Source organism: Jaculus jaculus, chromosome 8 (assembly GCF_020740685.1).
Source record: "Jaculus jaculus isolate mJacJac1 chromosome 8, mJacJac1.mat.Y.cur, whole genome shotgun sequence".
Lineage (NCBI taxonomy): Eukaryota > Metazoa > Chordata > Mammalia > Rodentia > Dipodidae > Jaculus > Jaculus jaculus.
The window spans coordinates 108,581,952-108,599,298 of NC_059109.1; the positions used below are offsets into that span (position 1 = coordinate 108,581,952).

The following is a 17,347-nucleotide window of genomic DNA, read 5'->3' on the forward strand; positions in this document are numbered from 1 at the left end:
GCACATGTATCTGGAGTTCATTTGCAGTGGCTAGAGGCCCCTTCTCTCCCTCTCTCTCTCTCCCTTTCTCTCCTCTCTGTCTCAAATAAATAAAAATAAAAACTTTAAAGAAAGAAAGCAAAGTTTATTAAGGTGAAATCAGCGTGCACTCTGTTTTCCTGTTAGCCTGTTCTCTGTGGCAATTGTAACTGTTGTCTTTGGGGCACCTTTCAAGGTTCTTGTGACATCGTACTTGGGGCCTGCAGGGCCCTTGATAGCAGGCCCTGATTTATAGAAGAGACAGTCCAGACTTCAAAGTGTTGGTAGCTTGAGTGGGCTCCTGTTGCATTAACATTTCCTGGGGAGCTGTGAACAAATGTCTATTCACCTCAGTTGGGGCACTGATGAATGACTAGAGGACCAAGCCCACCAAAGTCTAGCATGGTGAGACAGTGAGTTTCTTAGAGTTACTTACAGGAGCGTGGGTGAGGGGTTACTTACAGTAGGGTGGGTGGCCCCCGCATAGTTGCATTACCGCAAAGTTCCACCCCAGCCTAGGTGAGGACTTCCACACAGCTGCATGGGTGGAGCGGCCCACCTTCAGTTAACCTCCTACCCTCTGTACTGTTAACAGGTGTGCCCAGCTTTTAAAAACTATTTTATTTCTACTTATTTTTTTGACAGAGAAAGAGGGAGGGAAGGAGGGAGAGAGAGAGAGAAAGAGAGAGAGAGAATGGTTGCGCCAGGGCCTCCAACCACTGCAAACAAACTCCAGACGCATGTGCCCCCTTCTGCATCTGGCTAACGTGGGTCCTTGGGAATCAAACCTGAGTCCTTTGGCTTTGCAGGCAAATACCTTAACCACTAAGCAATCTCCCCAACCCTATTTTTATAAAAAAGAGTATACAAGACAGACAGAGAGAGAGAGAGAGAGAGAGAGAGAGATAGAAAGTGGTACACCAGGGCCTCTAGCCACTGAAGTTGAGCTCCAGACACGAGCTTATGTGTGTGTGTGACTTTGTGCATCTGGCTTACGTGGGCTCTGGGGAGTCAAACCTGGGTCCTTAGGCTTTGCGGGCCAGCACCTTAACCACTAAGCAGGCTCTCCAGCCTGTGCCCAACCTTTGGGACATAATGTTGTCATCTACAAATGTGTTGTGTCACATCCATAGCTGTCCTGGTGTGCGTGTGACCCAGAGGCCACAGTAGGCTATGCCTGCTAGTACCTCCCAAAACCACATGCAGCTGGGAGGGGCAGAGTGCAAGAGGGAGTGGCTGGACTCTCAGGTGAGAGTCTAATGACCCTCTCCATCCTCTTTGTCCATGAGGGCAAGTTGCTGAGGGTGTCCAGCGGGTAATCATGGCTGGTCTGACTAAGATGGCAGTGGCTGCCCTGCATTTCACAGTAGATCTCCATTTTTTGCTCAGACAGTTCTTAGGGTCTAGGGAGACACTGCTCTGGAGGGTAAACTGAGTTCAGTACCTTTAGAGTATAGCAAGCCTCGAAGAAAGCCCATCTGTTTTCTGAGGGAATTTAGAAAAACACAGCTAGAGTGGCCTATATTGACTGGCTGCCCTGGTGCCCCCCCCCCACCAGCAGCTTATGTCTTATTGCTAAGACTCCTGACTGCATCTTAGGCCTTCCCCAGCAAACATCAGCTTTGGGAGTTTTGAGCATTTATTCATTTAATTTTTTTTTTTTTTTATTAGAGAGGCGGGGGAGAGAGAGAGAGAGAGAGAGAATGGGTATGCCAGGACCTCTAGCCACTGTAAGCAAACCCTACACAAATGCACCACCATGTGCATCAGGCTTCTGTGGGTTCTGGGGAATTGAATCTGGGTCCTTTGGTTTTGCAGGCAAGCACCGTAGCCACTAAGCCATCTCTCCAGCCCAAGTTTTTCAAATTTAAGTGCAGCGTTTTATGTTTTCACCCAAGCACTTTGCTAAATGACAGGGTCATAACATTACGTAATGACAAGGGTCAGTTGCATACTTAGCTTATGAACCTGTTGAGTTCATTTCTGGGGTTTCCACTCTCTGAGGTAGGGAGCCACAGAATGAGCAGGTTCTGTCACCGTGAAGTCGGGCTTCATGGCCCTCTGACCCATCTGCTCTCCAGGCCTGGTTCCTTGAGAGCTGACTCAGGAGCGTGGGGCGCTCTGTCTTGCCATGTTCTCTGTCCCTGAAACTCATTCTTCTCCCAAGTGCACTGAAGGAAGTACAAAATTCTAGAGGTGGGCTGGAGAGATGGCTTAGCGGCTAAGCGCTTGCCTGTGAAGCCTAAGGACCCCGGTTCGAGGCTCGGTTCCCCAGGTCCCACTTTAGCCAGATGCACAAGGGGGCGTACGCATCTGGAGTTCGTTTGCAGAGGCTGGAAGCCCTGGCGCGCCCATTCTCTCTCTCCCTCTAACTGTCTTTCTCTCTGTGTCTGTCGCTCTCAAATAAATAAATAAAATATTTTAAAAAAAAATTCTAGAGGTGGCAGGAGAGCCCTCCTACGCTTGCTTAGAAGATGGAGCTAGCCCTTTGGAGGACAGGCACGGTGCCAGGAGGCCACAGCCAGCTGGGCAGGTTGCCCTGGGCCTGCCAGGATCTCACTGTTTCACGCTTGCTTGCTGTACTCGCTCATTCAACAGATATGTGTTGAGCAATTTATGAGCTAGGCTTAGTTCTCGACGCTGGTCAGAAAGCAACAAATGAGACTGACAACCTCTGGGCTGGAGAGGTGGCTCAGCCATTAAAGTTCTTGCCTGCAAAGCTTAATAACTGGAGTTTGATTCCCCAGCACCCACATAAAGCCAGATGCGCAAAGTGGCATGTGCATCAGGGGTCTGTTTGTAGTGGCTGGAGGCCCTGGAACACCCATTCTCTCTGTCTGTCTCTCTTCTATCTCTCTTGGCTTATAAATAAATAAATAAATAAATAAATATTTTTTTAAATCTCTGTCTAAACAGAACTTGTACTCTGATGAGACAGGTGGAGAATAAAGTGAGTCAGTCAGCTAGTGCCGATTTCATGAATATGAGCTGGAGTGTGTGTTTATGTATTTATTTCTTTAAAAAAAACCATTTAGGCCGGGTGTGGTGGCGCACGCCTTTAATCCCAGCACTTGGGAGACAGAGGTGGGAGGATCATTGAGAGTTCAAGGCCACCCTGAGATTACAGAGTTAATTCCAGGTCAGCCTGGACCAGAGTGAGACCCTACCTTGAAAAAAAAAAACATTTATTTTTATTCATTTATTCATTAGACACACACACACACACACACACACACACACACAGATTGAGAATGGACACACCAGGGCCTCTAGCCACTGCAGATGAACTCCAGATGCATGTGCCACCTTGTGCATCTGGCTTACATGGGACCTTGGAGAATTGAACATGGGTCCTTACGCTTCACAGGCAAGCTTAACCACTAAGCCATCTCTCCAGCCCCTTATTATTTCTCAAATGCAGCACACACAGAGATCACTCACCTTACTTCCGTGGGCGGGCACCAGGAAATGGCGAGGAAGGAAAGATACTTTCAGTATTAGCCATGAAAAAGCTGCTTTCAGCTGGGTGTTGAAACACACATCTGTATTTCCAGCACTCAGGAGGTGGAGGCAGGAGGATGGCGAGTTCCAAGCCGGTCTGGGCTACACAGAGAGAGCTCCAGGCAGCCAGGGTTATGAGACTTTGTCTAGAAGCAACGGCCACCAGCAACACCACCACCACAAATCCCAGTTTTAATGACATAATAAATGACTAAATCAGTATAGTGGCTTTTTTTTTCTCACCTCTCTGTTTCCAGCTGTCTCCTGTCTGGGTCTAATCTGAGACTCTCAGGTGTGGGGCAGAGGGTGCACGTACTTCCTCAGGTGTCACGTTGGTGACGTATCTTTGTGGTTGGGTTATATCTTTAGCACTTAACACAAATTATTGGTGCTGGGAGCTGTCTGCTGAGAGCTTTCTTCCTCTTTCTAAAGCCAGTCAGCAAACTTGCTACTGGTTTTCAGCACAGGAACTCAAGGCAGGGTTTGTGTGTTTAGGCAACATCCTTTGCTGGGTCCCGAGTAGTCTGCGACACAGACAGACTCACATATCTCCCATCTGGTACCGGAACACGTGTTACGCTGATCTTGGCACTTAACAACTCAACTCATTTTACTGGGCTCATCTCTGAGAAAGGTGCTTGCTGCTGCTGAGCCTTGGGAAGTGTGCTCAGGAGCGAGATAGGGTGTCCCATGAACAACGAAGCCACTGTTTCCTGCAGCAGAGGCCAAAGCTTTCCTCACAAACTGGTTCCATCATCTCCTTTACCCTTCTTCCCCCACCCCTTCTTTCCGTCCTTCCTTTTGAATTCAGCAAGTGTCTTGCACATGTTAGGCAAGTGTATACCTGAGCTATACTCACTGTGTGTGTGTGTGTGTGTGTGTGTGTGTGTGTGTGCATCTCTCTTCCCTTCTCTTCTCTTCTCTTCTCTCTTCTCTCTTCTCTTTTTCTCTTCTCTCCTCTTCTCCTCTCTCCTTTTCTCCTCTCCTCCTCCCCTCCCCTCCCCTCCCCTGCCCTCCGCTTCCCTTCCCTTCTCTTGGCAATCCCAACAGGCTGGCCTTTTTTTAATGCAAGAGAGTGAGAGAGAACTGGCACACCAGGGCCTCCAGCCACTGTAATCAAACTCCAGACACTTGGCCACCTTGTGTGCATGTGACACCTTGCATACTTGTGTCACCTTGTATGTCTGGCATACGTTGGACCTGGAGAGTTGAACATGGGTCCTTAGGCTTCCCAGGCAAGTGCCTTAACCGCTAAGCCATCTCTCCAGCCCTGTATCTGTGTGTTTTGAGACAAGATCATACTAGGCTTATGGGCATGTCTGGTTTCATGTGGCGGCGGAGACTGAACCCAGGGTTTCATGCATGCTAGGTATGCCCCCTATCAACTGAATCCCATCCCTAGCCCTGGATTCAATTCTCTTATCAAAAGTCCATTCCAGCTTCTTCTCCTCTCTTCCTACCTCCGCTCTCTCTCCCTCCAGTTGCGGATACAGCTCAGTGGTTGAACACTTTCTGAGTGCATACAAGGCCCCAGGTTCAATCTGCAGATCTGAGGAGGGGTTCTGTGCTTTGGATGCATCAGATCACCGGGGTGCATATCCCGGCCCTCAGTCCTCCAGGGAACATGACCAGCCTTGGCCTGGCCTCCAGAGCCTGTCTTGGGCTCGAGTTCAGCTGCTCAGCTCCAGTGTCATGACGACTCCTGCCCCTGTGGCGGAATCCTCACTCAGCTCTGGCTCTGTCCTCCTCTCCACGCCAGCCTGGCCTATGTGCCACCATGCAGAGAGAACCGATGTCCTGCTCACTCTGTATAGGCCTGTTGCAGTCAGGTTCGCATTGCTGGTAGAAATCACCCAACCAAGAGCAGCTTGTGGGAATAAAAGATGTTTATTTTGCTTACAGGCTTGAGGGGGAGGCTCCATGATGGCAGGGGAAAATGATGGCATGAGCAGAGGGTGGACATCACCCTCTCGCTAACATCAGGTGGACAACCGAAACAGGAGAGTGTGCCAAATACTGACAAGGGGAAACTGGCTATAATACCCATAAGCCAACCCCCAACAATACACTGCCTCCAGGAGGCGTTAGTCCCCAAATCTCCATCAACTAGGAACCTAGCATTCAGAACACCTAAGTTTACGGGAGACACCTGAATCAAACCACCACAGGGCCTCATCACCAGCCTTATATCCAGTACCAACTCCCCCTAAGTCCCATCATGTCTAGGATGGGTTTGTTTTTTTTTAATCTTATTTTATTTTTTCTCAATTTTTAAAAACATTTTCCATGATTATAAAAAATATCCCATGGTAATACCCTCCCTCTCCCCCTTTTCCCCTTTGAAACTCCATTCTCCATCATATCCCCTCCCCATCTAAATAAGTCTCTCTCTTATTTTGATGTCGTGATCTTTCCCTCTTCTTATGATGGTCTTGTGTAGATAGTGTCAGGCACTATGAGGTCATGGATACCCAGGCCATTTTATGTCTGGAGGGAGCACGTAGTAAGGAGTCCTACCCTTCCTTTGGCTCTTACAGTCTTTCTGCCACCTCTTCCGCATTAGACCCTGAGCCTTGGAAGGTGTGATCGAGATGTTACTTAGTACTCCAGTCACTTCTTTCCAGCACTATGATACCTTCTGTGTCGTCCCAAGGTCACTGCCATCTGAAAAGAGAAGATTCTCTACCCAAAGTGAGAGTAGCATTAATATAAGGGTATGAATATTAAGAGAAGTGCTTACTGGGCAGTTTGATAAGCATATACATTTATATACATGTATATACATTTATATACATAGTATATACATTTATCCAGATGTCAGCAGATGTTACAACCTAGGGCTCATGACTATCCCTGTTTTAAGTTTTCAGTATCAGGGATGTTTCCCCCCAAGGAGCGGGCCTCCAGTCCAATTGGAGGGCAGTTGATTTCCACCATGACAGATGCCACTATTGCACCTGTTGGCTAATTTGGCTTAGCTGACCAATTATAAGGCTTGCAGTGTCCACTGTTGAGTATAGGATGGGCTTTTTAAATATTTATTTATTTATTTATTTAAGAGCGATAGACACAGAGAGAAAGACAGATAGAGGGAGAGATTGAGAATGGGCGCGCCAGGGCTTCCAGCCTCTGCAAACGAACTCCAGACGCATGCGCCCCCTTGTGCATCTGGCTAACGTGGGACCTGGGGAACCGAGCCTCGAACCGGGGTCCTTAGGCTTCCCAGGCAAGCGCTTAACCACTAAGCCATCTCTCCAGCCCGGATGGGCTTTTTGACACCTTAGAAGTTCATCAAAGATAATAAGCTGATTCTAGTCACTTTAGAAAATGGTTTCAATAAGGATTTCCAGAAGCTTCCATCTGTTTGGAAAGAAAATGTCTCCAGAATGTTCTGTGTCTCATTGATTCTTATGACAGTTATATAAGATGATGACACCACGTCTTCCTCTGGCAATCAGGCGGCAGTTGAGAAATGTAAGCTCCTGTGCCCATGATACCCATGGCATCTTCCACAATGCTCAACCTCATGCCAATGCCCACACCCACATCAATGCCCATGTCCATGCCAATGCCCATACCAGTGCTTATGTTAATGTTTTATGCCAATGTGGCTGCTGACCTAGGTCTTCCTATATAGACAGGAAGGAAGTCCTTACAATTGCCGCCTCAGGGCTACAGAGTAAAGGTTGAATTTCAACACCTTTAGTCAGCAGGCTCAGCACTCCAGTCTCCCCGGCCAAGGGTGTAAGTCCTGGAGCTATGAAAGTACAGCGGCTAGAAAGAGTTCTGACTCAGTCTTTTGGATTTCTACTCATAACTGCTGCTTCAGCATGGAAGAAACCACCACAGTATTCTTCCGGGAGGAGCAAGAGTGTTTCCAGGCTCTAGATTCTATGGATTTGGTCTTGGGGACCCTCAGGAGGTGTTCTTTCCTTGTAGTTTAGGGAATGGGTGGGAAGATCGTCGCTCATGCTGTCCTCTTTATTTATTTATTTATTTATTTATTTGTTTATTTATTTATTTATTTGAGAGTGACAGACAGAGAGAAAGACAGATAGAGGGAGAGAGAAAGAATGGGCGCGCCAGGGCTTCCAGCCTCTGCAAACGAACTCCAGACGCGTGCGCCTCCTTGTGCATCTGGCTAACGTGGGACCTGGGGAACCGAGCCTCAAACCGGGGTCCTTAGGCTTCACAGGCAAGCGCTTAACCGCTAAGCCATCTCTCCAGCCCTCATGCTGTCCTCTTGCTGAAAGCTTCGGGGAGAAAATAGGCATAGGAGCCAGCCAGGCAGGGTTTGGCCAGCAGCTGGGCCAACGAGCAGGCTGGACTAGGATCAAACTCATGGGGACTCCTTTGCAGGATGGCTGTGGAAGAAACAAAGGCCTCCTTGAGGTTCTCTGCCTGAGATGGAGCCATTCGTTTTCATTTTGCTGTGGTTTCCCAGCAACCTCTTGTTGAGCGTCACTTTTCTGGGAACCCCGTGGAGAGAAGGGCACTGTGTGCCAGGGAGCTTGAGGAGCAACCTATAGCTCGAAGGACTCTCTAGCTTGCTTGCAGGCTTAGCTCTGCCCTACTTCGGGCTTCCTGATGCAGTCACAGGGTAGGGATGCTGTCAGTGGCGGTCTTCATCACAGAGAAGAAGGTCCTGTTCTTTTCTTCTTATTTCTTGTTCCTTGGGTGTCTGCAGTATACGTGGTGGTAATGATGGTGGTGTGTGTGTGGGGGGGGTCTGTGTGCTGTATGCACATGTGAATGAAGATGCATGTACCATGCACACATGTGCGGAAGGCAGAAGAGAACATGGGTTGTCCTCTGTTGCTCATGTACACATTTCCTTTGACACAGAGCCTCGCTTTGAACGTGGAGCTGCTGTTTTCGTGAGCCCAGTGATTCTCCTGGCTCCGCACTCTCAGTTCTCCTGTTTCTGCTCTCCACAGGACCAGGGTTACACACAGGCAGCTCTCTGTTTATGTGGATTCTGGGCATTGAACTCAGGGTGGGTCAGGCCCTCGCAGGTTCTCGTGCTTGTGTGGCCAGGGCTGTTAGCTGCTGAGCCATGTCCTTGGCCCCAGAAGGAGCTTTTGTTTTCCTTCTTAGCTTATCCTTCTTAGTTAGTCCTGTTGATCGTAATTAATTAATTAAAATCAAACAATCGGGCTGGAGAGGTAGTTTAGTGGTTAAGGCGCTTGCCTACAACGCCAAAGGGCCCCAGGTTCGATTCCCCAGGACCCGCGTAAAGCCAGATGCACAACATGGTGCATGTGTGTGGAATTCATTTGCAGTGGCTAAAGGCCCTGGCACACCCACTCTTTCTCCCCTTCTCTTTCTCTCCCAAACAAACAAATAAAAATATTAAAATCTAACAATGTACAGTAAAAGAGGTGACACCCTGCTTATTGCATTTGCCAAGTCCACGTTCTGTGAGATGAGGCGCTGGAACCACAAAGACCGGCACCCGTGCTTACTTCCACTGCATTGCCTCTCGCCCCTTCTTCCCCACACTCGGGGCAGCTCTCCCACAGGCCTGGTCTTCTTCAACTTGACATGTCATGGGCACTAATTAGATTGGGATGGATCTTGAGCTACTTCCGAGTCCATCTGGCTTGCTCAGGAAGAGGCTGTCCTTTGATTGGCTAGCCCAAGTTCACAATAGGCCCTGAGGGGGTGGGGCGCTCCCACCGTGTGGATGGATGCAGGGCGTATGTGTGTGTCTCACTCACCTCCGTTCTCTGTGCTTAGCCAATGCCTGCAGCAGATCACCACCTGCTAATTCTGCCTGGGGACCATAGGCGGGGTGGTCATCTTCCTGCTGCCTTCTCTCCCTTGTCACTGTGGCTTGATGGAGCCGGGATCTCTGACTGGGAAGAGAGATGCTTGATGCCCCTGGCCTGGGTTGATGCAGAACACTGGAGGCCTCTTTTCCCCTGCCAGGTATCTTTCTTACAAAGTCTGGTTTTCGCTTTTCTTTTAAAAAATATTTTAAAAAATGTATTTATTTGCAAGCATAGAGAGACAGGGGGAGACAGAGAGAGAACGAACATGCCAGAGCCTCTAGCCACTGCAAGCAAACTCCAGATGCATGTTCTACTTTGTGCGTCTGGCTTTGTGTGGGTACTGGGGAATTGAACTCAGGTCATTAGGTTTTGCAGGCAAGTGCCTTCACAGCTGAGTCATCTCTCCAGCCCCCAGAGTTTGTTTTCTTTTGTAGCCTGGCTTTCTCAAAAGTCTTAGGAATGTGACCCGTGATTCAGGCACTTGAGCTTTCTCAGGAACTGCTTGAAATGGCAGCCATGTGGCAGAGAATGGTTCTTCCATGCCATGCAACAAGTATTTGTGTCTGCTGCCCTCCTGTGCTGGGCTGGGAGGCAGCGCGGACCGTCTGCGTCGTGTCCCACTCCACACGATGCCTTTCCCCTCCTCTGATAGCCTTCTCTTCTCTCTACTGCAGGGAGCTACTGGAGACCACATGCCGCCTGGCCAACACGCTGAAGAGGCATGGAGTGCGCCGAGGGGACCGCGTGGCCATCTACATGCCTGTGTCCCCGCTGGCTGTGGCAGCAATGCTGGCCTGTGCCAGGATCGGAGCCGTCCACTCGGTGATCTTTGCCGGATTCAGTGCAGAGTCACTGGCTGGGCGGGTCAATGATGGTGAGCATGGGCAGGGATGGGGGATGCTCAGGAGTCCAGAGTCCCTCTGGCTGGAGGCTGGGCATCAGGGTGGAGGCCAGGAACGTAGAGCCAGCCATTACGAAGTAGTCACAGCCAGGCGCAGAGGCTCGTGTCTGTAATCCCAGTACTCGGGAGGCTGAGGTAGGAAGATCGCTGTGAGTTCAAAGCCATCCTGTGCTACATAGTGGGTTCCAGGTCAGTTTAAGCGAGAGTGAGACCCTGCCTCAAAAAAAAAAAAAAAAGTAGTCACACAGACAACTTGCCGGGGCCATCAAGAGGAGGTACATGGTGAATGAGGATTTGTTCTTTCAGTCCAGATCTGAGTGTGTTGGGTTGAGTTTGGAGGGACGAGTTCCCACAGAGGAAACAGCAGGGGGCCAGGCCTGTCATGGAAGGAACACAGCTGCTGGAGCCCTGGGGGCCTACCTAGTGTAGGGAGAAGGGCATGGAGGTCCCGCAGATCAACAGTGCTGGAGGAGCAAAGTTGAAGGATAGGATTGGGTGGGGGGCACCCTTCCCCAGAGGCCTGGATAAGGTAAGGGGCATGTGATGCTTTACTAAGGCTTTTTGGCTACAAAAAGAGTCAGAGTCTCTGGAAAGAGCAGCCACTAGTGACTGTGGGGCTTTTGGTATTGTCAGAGTGCTGAGGACGGTCTGCATTGGGACCCACTGTCTGTGTAATCTGAGCCCCCTGTCTCCCACATAGCTCCTGAGCTGGCTTCCCAAGGAAGACGACTGGTTGTGGGAACCATTGAGAGTTCTTGTGTCTTGTGTTTTTTCAATTCCTCTTGCATGGCACATTACTATATATAGAAATACAATGCCATGTGTGTGTGTGGTGCTGAGGATCAAGCCCAGGGCCTTGTGCATGCTGTACAAACATACTCCCACTCTTGGTTTCTTTGAAATAGGGTCTTAAAATTTTCTTAATATTTTATTTTTATTTATTTATGAGAGAAAGAGTGAGAGAGAAAGAATGGATGTGCCAGGGCCTCTAGCCAATGCAAATGAACTCCAGATGCATGCACCCCCATGTGCATCTGGCTTACATGGGTTCTGGGGAATTGAACCTGGGTCCTTAGGCTTCACAGGCAAATGCCTTAACTGCTAAGCCATCTCTCCAGCCCCCCAATTTTTTAAGAGAGTGATGGAGAAAGAGGAAAAGAGGGGGGGGATGGGCGGGCCTCCAGCCACTGCAAAGGGACTCCAAAAGCATGTGCCACCTTGTGCATCTGGCTTATGTGGATCCTGGGGAATCAAACCTGGGTCCTTAGGTTTTGCAGGCAAGCTCCTTAACCACTAAGTCATTTCTGCAGCCTGAAATAGGGTCTTTTTTGTTGTGTTGGTTGTTTGCTTTTTGAAGCATGGTCTCACTCTAGCCCAGGCTGGCTTCAAACTCACAGTGATCGTCCTATCTCAACCTCCTAAGAGCTGGGCTTAAAGGTGTGTGCCAGCACACCTGGACAGACCAGACTGGCCTTGAACTTAAAATCTACTCACTCAGTTTCCCAGTGCTGGCATTTTAGGTGAGTGTCAACATGTCCATCAGATATAACTGAATTTTTCATTTTGATCTTATGTCCTATAAATTTGCTAGTTTGTTTATTAGCTTTTATAGCTTTGAAAAATAGATTCCATAGTATTTTCCACTTAGGACCACATCGTCTATGAGTGGAGATGGCTCTACTTCTTCCTTCTCACTCTGGATTTTGTTTTTATTTGTTGGTTTTTCCAGGTAGGGTCTCACTCTAGCCCAGGGTGACCTGGAATGCACTATGTAGTCTAGGGCTGTCTTCGAACTCACAGTGATCCTCCTACCTCTATCTCTCAAGTACTGGGTTTAAAGGCATGCACCACCATGCCAGGGAGAGAGGGAGGGAGGGAGGTAGAGAGAGAGAATATGAATGGGTACCCCAGGGCCTCTAGCCACTGCAAGTGAACTCCAGATGTATGTGCCACTTTGTGCATCTAGCTTTATGTAGGTATTAGAATCGAACTGGGATCGTTAGACTTTATAAGCAAGCACCTTAACCCTTGAGCCATCTCTCCAGCCCTTCATTCTGGATTTTAAAAATTCGTTTCTCTTGGTTAATGGTTCTGGCTAGAAGTCCCATGACAATGTTGACTAGCAGTGGGGCGAGCGGGCATGCTCATGTCATTCCTGATCCTGGAGGGACAGCTTTGGTCTTTCTCTTCTGAGTATGATGTTAGCCTGGTCTTGCATAGACCCTCTCTGCCAGGCTGAGGGAGTTCCTTCGGATTCCTTCCTTGTTGAGTGTTTCTAACGTCAGAAAGTAATGCATCTTCTCAAATGCTTTCTCTGCATTCTTTGAGATGTGAGCTTTCCCTTCATTCTGTTAATGTGGTGTGACACTGTTGGGTTTGCTTGTGGCTACTTTGCTTTCCTGTGAGCAAACCCCACTTGGCCATGAGGCGTGATCCTGTCAATGGCGTGGTGTTGAGGGGTTTGGTGTCATTCGGTGTTCAGCAGGGCTACTTCGTTGTCTGCAGTTTTCTTTCTGTGACTGTGGCATCAGGATGCTGCTGGCTGCAGAGAATGGGTCTGGCAGGATCCCCGCCTTCAAGTTTTTGGAAGAGTTTGAGAAGGATTGATGCTCATTCTTCTACAAACATTAACTTATCAGTGGATCTGTTTTAACCCATTCTTCTCTTTATGCAATGGTCACTACTCCCTTTGATTTTTTTTGAGGTATGGTCTCACTTTAGCACAGGCTGACCTGGAATTTACTATGTAATCTTAGGGTGGCCTCAAACTCACTGCGATCCTCCTACCTCTGCCTCCCAAGTGCTGAGATTAAAGGTGTGTACCACCATGCCTGGCTTCCTTTGACTTTTTTAAAAATTTATTTTTATTCATGTATTTGAAAGAGATAATCAGAGGGAGCGAGAGAATGGGTGCACTAGGGCCTCCAGCCACTGCAAATAAACTCCAGATACATGTGCCACCTTGTGCATCTGGCTCACGTGGGTTCTGGAGACTTGAACCTGGGTCCTTTGGCTTTGCAGGCAAGTGTCTTAACCACTAAACCATCTCTCCAGCCCCCATACTCTGATATTTTTGTCCCCACTATTTCCATTTAATGATAAGGAAACTGACACAGAGTGTTTACCCAGAGTCAAGTAGCTGGTAAATGAGAGAGCTGGTGTTTCCCACTAGAGTTTATGCTTTTGCCTCTAGCAGACTGCCCCTTCTTCTCCTGCTGCCATGGCCATAACGAGCAGGAATGCCAGCTGGGGTTCTCTGAGATGAGGCATGACGGCTGACCCTAGACCACTGTGGCACATGGGGATTTGTTTACTGGGTACTGGGGCGCATCCCAGAACTTCCTACCTCTGATGGACCAGCGTGGGAGTGCAGGGGCCAGGCTAGTTCTGAGACCTCAACAGGGGCCCTTTGCAACTGTTCTCCAGGCTTGTGTCTTAAGAAGGAGTCCTCCCCTTCAGCCACCGGGGAGGAGTCCTGTGAAGCACGGTGGATGGTGGGCTGTGGCGCAGGGAGAAGCCCACATGGGATCCTGAGGGGAGCGTGGATGTCAATGTAACACTCATGCATTGGGATAGACACATGTACTGGAGATTTGAACTATGTCTCAAGTCACTGGGTGAGGTACAGAGTGTATTTGTTGTTTTCGATTTAGACACCTAACAGAAACAACTTATGAGATGAAGGGTCTCTTTTAGCTCAGGGTTTCAGAGTTTTAGTCCATGGTTTCTTGTCTTGGCCCCATTGATTCCGGGCCCATGGTGAGGCAGTGCAATGTGGTGTCAGGAGCTACTCACCTCATAGCAGAAGGAAGCAGAGAAAGAGATGGGGAGGAGTGCCAGGTATAATGTTCAAAGGCATGCCTTTTTACCCAATTCCTCCACTTGTGTCCCATATTCCTGAAGTTTTCCAGAACTTCCCAAAATAGCACCTCCAGCTGGGGAGCCTATGGGAGACATTTGAGGCTCAACCCAGAAGGTATGAAGACTCAGCACCTAGGGTATGAATGGGGCCCTGCCAAGGTACACACTCTAGGCCTACATGTGCACGGGGCATTTACTCCAGGCTATTCTGGAAGAGCCGACTGACTAAGCCACCCACTGCTGGGCTGTCCTGAATCATCCCTTTGAGTGAGCATGCAGGGTGGTGCTTGGGTCCGCTGTGTTGCGCATGCCCTATCTGGGCCTGCTCTTGGCTGTGGAAGCTGGGGCTCCCTGCACAGCTCTAGGCCTGGCAGGGTCACTGGAGAGGAGGGGCAGAGCAGGGTAGTGTGCTCTCAAATGCAAGGCTAGGACACAGCTTCTGACACCCACACAGGTAAAGCCTCTGTTCTCTGGACAGTGAAAGGCCTTAGCTTACAGAGGTCACCGGTAGTGAAAGGCAGGATAGAAAATTTTAAAGTAAACTTAGTGAAGAAACAGCTGGTTGCTACAGCTAGGGGACAGCCTGAACTGTCTATTCAGAAAGGAGTAAATCAAAAATAGGCTAAAAGATAGGCTGCGGGTGGCCCAAGATATGGGTTGGTCGGGTCAACCTAAACTTTATGTCCTGGGAAGAGGAAAAACAAAAATACAGTTTTGAGAAAAACCAAAATGATAAAATAGTTTCCCAAGACAGCCTGACCAAGGACTTAAACTCTGGTTATGCACAAATAAGATATGTAGACATAACTGTACAAGCTTTGCAAATACCCTTGTGAATCCCCTCTCTTTCCCTTCCTCGCTAAAAACCCTATAAAAAGAAACACCCAATAGGGCTCGGGGTCGACTCCTCTGTCTCCTGCATGAGATACGTGTCGGCCCCAGAGCTCTGGTTTCCCGAATAAAGCCTCATGCTTTTGCAGCAAATTTGGTCTCCCGTGTGTCTTTGGGTGCGTGCTATCTCAAGACTTGAGTGAAGGTCTCCCTCTGGGGGTCTTTCAGTAGGGCTGGCCACATGGACTCTTGGGGTTTGGTCTGTGTCTCACTGTTACTCTGCCATTACGGTTGCTACTGTCAGTTTGATAGCCCTTTGCCTGGGGAAAGTCCCTGGGGCAGGGAGGAGGGTGGAAGCCCGGATGGAAAACTGTTTGTATGATGCCAACTTAGGGAGGAAGAGACGAACCTCCAGGTAATTTTTAACTTATTTTTATTTGGTTTTTCGAGGTGGGGCTTTGCTCTAGCCCAGGCTGACCTGGAACTCACTCTGTAGTCTCAGGGTGGCCTTGAATTTGCGGCGATCCTCCCAAGTGCTGGGATTAAAGGTGTGCGCCCCCATGCCTGGCACCTCCAGGCAATTTGTCTTTGGCTTTTCTCGCTCGTCCCCAGAGCAGAGGAAGGTCGGGTGCTTCTGTGTGGCACCTTCAGCTTGCACAGAAAGCAGACCCTCGCCTTTTCCCTGGGTTCTTGGACTCAAGGTTGGACTTCCTTTGTCACACTCTTAGGTCTAGAATGTGTAGCTACAAATCAGGCCAGGCGGCGAGGGGCAGAGCTCATCAGCCATGTCTGTGTTGCCTTTGCTAGCCAAGTGCAAGGTGATCATCACCTCCAACCAAGCGGTCCGGGGAGGGCGCGTGGTGGAGCTGAAGAAAATAGTGGACGCAGCCGTGAAGAACTGCCCGACCGTCCAGCACGTCCTGGTGGCCCACAGGACGGACACCAAAGTGCACATGGGGGATCTGGACATCCCCCTGGAGCAGGTGGGTGGACCTCACGCTGTCTAACGTGAGGAGCAGAAGTTATTGTTAGATCCCCTTGTTCTGAAGATTCCCTAGAAAAGCACAGGTTACCCTGTTATTCACCCCCCCCCCACGGTGGGGACGGGACCCAGGGCCTCTTGTACACTAAGCATGAGCTTCATCCCAGCCTGGATTCGTCTTTTCATGCCTTCTCTTTATACCCTGGGCAGGCCAGAGAATGTAAACTGAGGGTCCTGGCAGCTGGGGCCACTGCGCTCTGCGGGGCAGGGGAGGGGCAGATAATGGAGAGGAGCTGCTAAACACCCTGCCTGGATGCTGTGCTTCTAACCCTTCCAGGAGATGGCTAAGGAGGCCCCCACGTGCACCCCCGAAAGCATGGACAGTGAGGACATGCTTTTCATGCTATATACCTCCGGCAGCACTGGGAAGCCCAAAGGGATCGTCCATACACAGGCAGGCTACCTGCTGTATGCTGCCCTGACACACAAGGTAAGGGTCCTGGGGAGGAGCGCACCGTGCCCCTGGCAGGCTCTGAGAAGGCTAGGAGGGGCCGCAGCGTGGACTGGAACGCCTCCTCAGCTGAACACGTGGGGTGCTTGCGTTTGGTTGTAGATGGACTGAGGGGATGGCGGAGGAGAGAGAGTATGTAATAGCCCACATCCTGGGTCTGAGCCTGCTGTGCCTCCACAGCCCTTCTGCCCAGCCCCACCTCCACCCCCTGGTGCTGGAGGTGCGGGGGATGGGGCTCTCACTTCCTTGGCGGATCATTTTCCAGGCTGTGTGGCTCACTAGCAGGGTTATGAGCCCAGTCTCTTCTGACTTCATGAATCCCTTCCCCCATTAAAAAAACAAAAGTGTCACATATGTCTTGCGATCCTGTTTTAAAAAGAAAGACTACAGGGCTGGAGATATGGCTTAGCAGTTAAGACACTTGCTTGCAAACCCAAAGGACCCAAGTTAGATTTCTCAGGACCTATGTAAGCCAGTTACACAAGGAGGCACATGGATCTGGAGTTCATTTGCAGTTGCTAGAGGCTCTGGCTCGCCCATTCTCTCCCTCTGCCCCCTCCTTCTTTCTCTCTCAAATAAATAAAAATAAAATATTTTTTAAAGACTGTAAGTAGAAGAAACTTATCAGGGCTGGGGTATAAAGATCACTATGACATATTAAAACATTTCCATCCACTCAAAAATTCATAGTTCATCTTTTCTCTCTGATTTTTTTCTTTCTTTCTTTTCTTTTCTTTTTTTTTCTTTTTTTCTTTTTTTTTTTGAGAAAATGACTCACTCTGTAGCCCATGCTTGTCTTAGACTTGAGTTAATCCTCTCGTCTCAGCCTCCTGTGTGTGGAGTTTATAAGTATGCACCACTAAGTCCGACTTTCCACTGATAATAAAAGAAAACATTTTTATGTGTCTCTTAAAAAATTGTGAACTTGGGCTGGAGGGATGGCTTAATGGTTGAGGCGTTTACCTACA

At 49.3% G+C, this 17,347-nt stretch overlaps 1 protein-coding gene across 1 annotated transcript in view; it reads left to right on the forward strand.

Moving 5' to 3' along the window:
- The window catches only part of Acss1 (acyl-CoA synthetase short chain family member 1), a 64,653-nt gene that overhangs the window by 25,329 nt on the left and 21,977 nt on the right, over positions 1 to 17,347 (forward strand). Inside the window, exons 3-5 of the mRNA XM_004667977.2 lie at positions 9,968 to 10,167; positions 15,694 to 15,869; positions 16,206 to 16,358. Coding sequence (XP_004668034.2) covers positions 9,968 to 10,167; positions 15,694 to 15,869; positions 16,206 to 16,358 — 529 coding nt within the window. The remainder of the gene's footprint in view (positions 1 to 9,967; positions 10,168 to 15,693; positions 15,870 to 16,205; positions 16,359 to 17,347) is intronic.